The sequence below is a fragment of the Populus alba genome, chromosome 1 (assembly GCF_005239225.2).
Source record: "Populus alba chromosome 1, ASM523922v2, whole genome shotgun sequence".
Lineage (NCBI taxonomy): Eukaryota > Viridiplantae > Streptophyta > Magnoliopsida > Malpighiales > Salicaceae > Populus > Populus alba.
Genome location: NC_133284.1, coordinates 20,313,312 through 20,319,042, shown reverse-complemented (window position 1 = coordinate 20,319,042; position 5,731 = coordinate 20,313,312). Strand labels below are relative to the sequence as shown.

Below are 5,731 nucleotides of genomic sequence, written 5' to 3'. Positions count from 1 at the left end.
CAATCATACAAGAAGTGTTTTTATACATTAATATGAAATCTAAAATTCAAAATACTAGTGTTAATTTTCATGCTAATTTAATTCTAAAATAAATCTTATAATAAATTTCTTATCATTTTAATTTAAATAACACATGGCAGAGATCAGTATGAGTGACTTGACTTGCAACGTGTCTTGTCCTTGAATTTTTTATTTTTTGTTTTTGGTAAGAAGCGCCAACAGTAACAACTTGCCTGCCTCGTTAGACGCTCTCTCTCTCTCACTCCCTTTCTCCGCGTAAAGATACCGAAGGCAGCGTAGCATTGTTTTATTACTTAAATCACATGTGATTCGGATCAGATCCTACAATCTTATTGACCACCTTCGATTCTCTCTCGATCCAAGATTTAGTGATCTCTTTCCTTTCATTTTCACCAGACCCTTCTCTCAGTATTCAGTAGTAAGCAGCTCGATTCTACTCTTTTTGTTCATGATCTATCGTTAATCTGCTTTGAAGATTGAATTGAATTTCTTTTATGTATGTGTGTAATGTATAGGTGAGAAATGGCGCAGATTTTGTTGCACGGGAATTTACATGTGACGATCTATGAGGTGGATAAGATCGGGAGTGGTGGTGCTCATGGCTTCTTGCACAAGGTCTTTGTCTTATCTTTTTTACGCTATAGATCGATGCTGCTGCTAATTCTGATTACTTCCTTCTTCTTCTTCTTCTTGTTTTTTTTTTATTTTTTTTTTATAGGGAGTTAATCAAGTTTTCGAATGCTGATCCTACTGGTTTTTTTTTTTTTTTTGAAAGGATTACATTTTGGGCACAGATCTTTACTCTCCGACCATCTATCGGCTGGTTTTTTTTTTTTTTTTTTTTTTAATTTTTTTAAGGAATGAAGGATAGGGATTGAGTAATGGAAGTGGTTTATTTAATCTGTTTGATGATCTTGGTATATCTTTATTTTATTTTGTCTATTTATTTATTTGGTGGGTAGAGATTTTTATTTTATTTTTAAATACCCTTTTGTTGTTTTTGTTCAGAACTAAGCAAAGCATTTGATATCGAACATGTTTGTCCTGAAAATTGTAAAAGAAGAGAAATATTATTGAAAGAAAGAAGGACACATGATGTTCTAAGATGCCCTCAACCAACAATTGCAACATTCATGATACCAAGCTTGCTTTACATCTACTTTATGTTTGATTGAAACTTTGCTTTAACATCCCCCCCCCCCTTTTTTTTTAGAAAGGGAAAACCCATTTTGATTTTTATAAATTCAGTGGAATAAGCACTGCCTTTCTTCACTGGAATAGATTCTCTTGTCACATTCCTAGGAAGAGAAGGTTATCCACTGAGGCTAACATCGCCACATGCCATCTCAGGAATACAAATTTTGTTTTGTTGTCTTTGATGCCAAAACTCAAAAATTTTAATTTCTGAGTACTCGTAAGCAAAACACTTAGGTAAACTAGAATGACTTCTCACCGAGAAGTCATATCTTGTGGATTTGTAGTAGATTTTATGTCTGGATCCTTGTTATACCAGTGATTAATGGAAGTTTCTGCATAGATCAGATGTTATACATGTCTACATGAAGGAATTGCCTCTGTAGGTAGCTCCAAGATACAAGCTTATATTAATGCCAGCTTATCTTTCTTTCTTTTTTGGCTCTGAAGGAAGTTTGAGATTTCACATCCACCCCTTGTAATGTTTCACATTTGCTTATTAAATCAACTTGTTATGATTTTGCATTTGTTACTATTATTTTTCTAGGTGCTGTAAGTGAGTAGGAGCATCGTCACCTACAAACTGCTTCCATGTTGGTTATGAATTAATCATCTTGTGTTATTCATGTGTTTGATGTTTGACTTTTTATCTATGAAGTTTTAGAAAAATATTATTTTGCTCATTAATTGTATAAAGGTGTTGAATTAACTGCAAAGTGTGAAAATATGTATTCTTTTTAAGACAGTATTGTTTGTTGGAATTCTTGCATAATAATTTAGTTTAAAGTCTCTGCAACATTTTGCATACCTTTTTATCCTTTAGTATTTTTTTCATATCACAGTTTAATCTCTCTCTCTCTCTCTTTTAAATGCCATACACTTTTATGATATGAATTGGTGAACCTGGACAACATTGCTCTTTACTGTTGTCATTCCAATCACCCCAGAGAAGTGATCCAATTTGGATTTTCCCTTGTTCAAGACATCAATTTACAAGTCCTTGTTTTTAACTCACGACTCTTCACATTAGAATTATGTGGCCGCTTAATCTATCTTCCCAAGTTTCTAATTGAAATTCTTCTTGTAGATCGTGGGGAACATTGGGGAGAAAGTTGGTATTGGCAAGGGAATCAGCAGGCTCTATGCAACTATTGATCTAGAAAAGGCTAGAGTTGGGAGGACCAGAATCCTTGAAAATGAAGCAAACAACCCAAGGTGGTATGAGTCTTTTCACATTTACTGTGCGCATATGGCTTCAAATGTTATTTTCACAGTCAAGGATGTTGATCCAATTGGGGCAACCTTGATCGGAAGAGCATATATACCTGTTGAAGAAATCCTAGATGGGGAAGAAATAGATAGATGGGTTGAGATATTGGATGGAGACAAAAATCCAATTCGTGCAGGTTCCAAGATCCATGTGAAGCTACAATACTTTGATATCACAAAAGACCATAACTGGGGCCGTGGCATCAGAGGTTCAAAATATCCTGGAGTACCTTATACATTCTTTTCTCAGAGACAAGGGTGTAGGGTTTCTCTTTACCAAGATGCTCATATACCAGACAAATTTATTCCAAAAATCCCTCTTGCTTCAGGAGAGTACTATGAGCCCCACAGATGTTGGGAAGATGTCTTTGATGCAATCACAAATGCAAAGCACTTGATCTACATCACTGGCTGGTCTGTTTATACTGAAATCAGTCTGGTAAGGGATTCAAGGAGGCCAAAGCCTGGCGGAGACATCACTCTGGGTGAGCTGCTTAAGAAGAAGGCAAGTGAAGGTGTTAGGGTTCTTATGCTTGTTTGGGATGACAGAACCTCTGTTGGTTTGCTGAAAAGGGATGGATTGATGGCCACCCATGATGAAGAAACTGAGCACTACTTCCAGAATACGGATGTGCACTGTGTCTTGTGTCCTCGAAATCCTGATGATGGTGGAAGCTTTGTTCAGGATCTGCAAATATCTACTATGTTCACTCATCACCAGAAGATTGTGGTTGTGGACAGTGCAATGCCTAATGGAGATTCCCAGCGGAGGAGAATTGTTAGTTATGTTGGGGGGATTGATCTTTGTGATGGGAGATACGATACCCCCTTCCATTCCCTTTTTAGGACATTGGACACTGCTCACCATGATGATTTTCACCAGCCCAACTTTACGGGTGCTTCAATTCAAAAAGGTGGTCCCAGAGAACCTTGGCATGACATCCATTCCCGGCTTGAGGGACCTATTGCTTGGGATGTCTTGTTTAATTTTGAACAGAGATGGAAGAAGCAAGGTGGTAAAGATTTACTTGTTCAGCTGAGAGAGTTGGAAGATGTCATCATTCCACCTTCTCCAGTTACGTACCCTGATGATCATGAAACATGGAATGTGCAGTTATTTAGATCCATTGATGGTGGGGCTGCATTTGGTTTCCCAGAGACACCCGAAGATGCAGCCAAAGCTGGGCTTGTCAGTGGAAAGGATAATATCATTGATCGAAGCATTCAAGATGCCTACATTAATGCTATTCGGCGTGCGAAGAATTTCATCTATATTGAGAATCAGTATTTTCTTGGGAGTTCTTTTTGCTGGAGTGCTGATGATATTAAGCCGGAGGACATTAATGCTTTGCATCTAATTCCAAAAGAGCTTTCACTTAAGATAGTTAGCAAGATTGAGGCAGGGGAGAGGTTCACTGTTTATGTTGTTGTTCCAATGTGGCCAGAGGGAATACCAGAGAGTGCATCAGTTCAGGCAATATTAGACTGGCAGAGGAGGACAATGGACATGATGTATAAAGATGTCATTCAGGCTCTCAGAGCCAAGGGGCTTGAAGAAGATCCTCGGAACTACTTGACATTTTTCTGCCTTGGGAATCGTGAGGTGAAGAAAAGTGGAGAATATGAACCTTCAGAAAAACCAGAGCCTGATTCAGATTACATCCGGGCCCAGGAGGCCAGGCGCTTCATGATTTATGTTCATGCAAAGATGATGATTGGTAAGCCTGAATTATCTTTAATTAAGTTTGCCCTGCAAACTAACTGAATATTTACTTGTCAGCACCAATTAGCTAACTTTCCACTTCCTCTAGATCTTCAATTTTATGGTTGTGATTGATCTTGTTGCTTGTGTATTTTCACATCACACCAGAAACTGACTAGTAGGCATGAAAAGAGGTAAGTACTCTGAAACTAGCACTTCCTGGCAAAGGAAGCAAAGGCTTTCTGGTGGATGTCCAGTGATGTTGAGGATACCCATAAATTATCCTTTACTGTAAGAGTCAGGCTACCATAAGGATCTTTTGCTGCATACAAAATGAAGAAAGAAAATATGCACCCAATATATGACATAGAAAAAAGTATGCTTTACGACTGTAAACTTCAATTTTATCCATGCATGGTGCTCTCATCGTTAATTTTGATATGTCTGTTTCTTGCTGCTTTACTGTTATTTTTATTACGTGGTTGCCTCCTGGATTTGACACATGACATTTGGCAGTTGATGACGAATACATCATTATTGGGTCTGCCAACATTAATCAGAGATCCATGGATGGTTCCAGGGACTCTGAAATAGCCATGGGAGGATACCAGCCATATCACTTGGCAACCAGACAGCCTGCACGAGGCCAGATCCATGGATTCCGCTTGGGATTATGGTACGAACACCTTGGCATGCTGGATGACACCTTCCTTAAACCAGAAAATGAAGATTGCATTAGGAAGGTGAACCAGATTGCTGACAAATACTGGGACTTGTATTCCAGTGAGACACTTGAGGCTGATCTACCAGGTCATTTGCTCCGTTACCCCATTGGAATTTCCAGCGAAGGAAATGTTACAGAACTGCCTGGAACAGAGTTCTTCCCTGACACAAAGGCTCGTGTTCTCGGTGCCAAATCTGATTACATGCCTCCCATCCTTACTACTTAACAACCCCCACACAAAGGCTCGTGTTCTTGGTGCCAAATCTGATAACATGCCTCCCATCCTTGCTCCTCTGATTTTATATTTCCAGTAGCAGAATAATAAATAATGTTATGTGTCAGCCTGCTGGGTGGCTCTTTTATTTTATTTTTTTTGCCAGATTGTTCATATCAGGATTTACAGAGATGTAACGATATGGTGCGAATGTTAATGCTGACTGCTTTGAACTTGTAAGCTTGATTTTACTTGTTGATGTATGTTTGATATGGTGCCAGATTTTGTTGTTGCAGATTATTGTTCGTTTTTTTTTTTTCTTTGGCTATGCTGTAAGATAAATGGAATAGTTGCCTTTCCTCCGAAGTAAAAGCTTTTTTTGGATATTTTTTCGTAGAAAGCATTTACTTAAAATATATCATGTCATGCATGATATTGGAGCTATTTTCCGGAATTAAAGGGTGTTTTGAATTTTATTATAAAGTCATGATTTTGAGGGAATGGTTTATGAAAGTCCGGTTAAGAAGATTAATTATTTTTATTATGTAATGAAAAGGTATTATTTTTAGTATATTTTATTTATGGTAAATTATATTATGATTGATTA

At 37.7% G+C, this 5,731-nt stretch overlaps 1 protein-coding gene across 1 annotated transcript; it reads left to right on the top strand.

Annotated features, from left to right (window-relative positions):
• The first annotated feature begins 207 nt into the window (after positions 1-207).
• LOC118042574 (phospholipase D alpha 1) lies at positions 208-5,419 on the top strand. The gene is made up of 4 exons (XM_035050280.2): positions 208-439; positions 537-636; positions 2,303-4,202; positions 4,703-5,419. Exons 2-4 carry the CDS (start codon positions 544-546, stop codon positions 5,134-5,136), a joined length of 2,427 nt encoding a protein of 808 aa, XP_034906171.1. The 5' UTR covers positions 208-439; positions 537-543; the 3' UTR covers positions 5,137-5,419.
• Positions 5,420-5,731: the final 312 nt, after the last annotated feature.

What these genes read in the sequence shown, in the direction of transcription:
- LOC118042574 (XM_035050280.2), top strand. Translation starts at nt 544, where the DNA reads ATGGCGCAGATTTTGTTGCACGGGAATTTACATGTGACGATCTATGAG. An exon ending in CTCATGGCTTCTTGCACAAG is followed by an intron (nt 637 to 2,302) that starts GTCTTTGTCTTA and finishes TTCTTCTTGTAG; the next exon opens with ATCGTGGGGAACATTGGGGA. An exon ending in TCATGCAAAGATGATGATTG is followed by an intron (nt 4,203 to 4,702) that starts GTAAGCCTGAAT and finishes GACATTTGGCAG; the next exon opens with TTGATGACGAATACATCATT.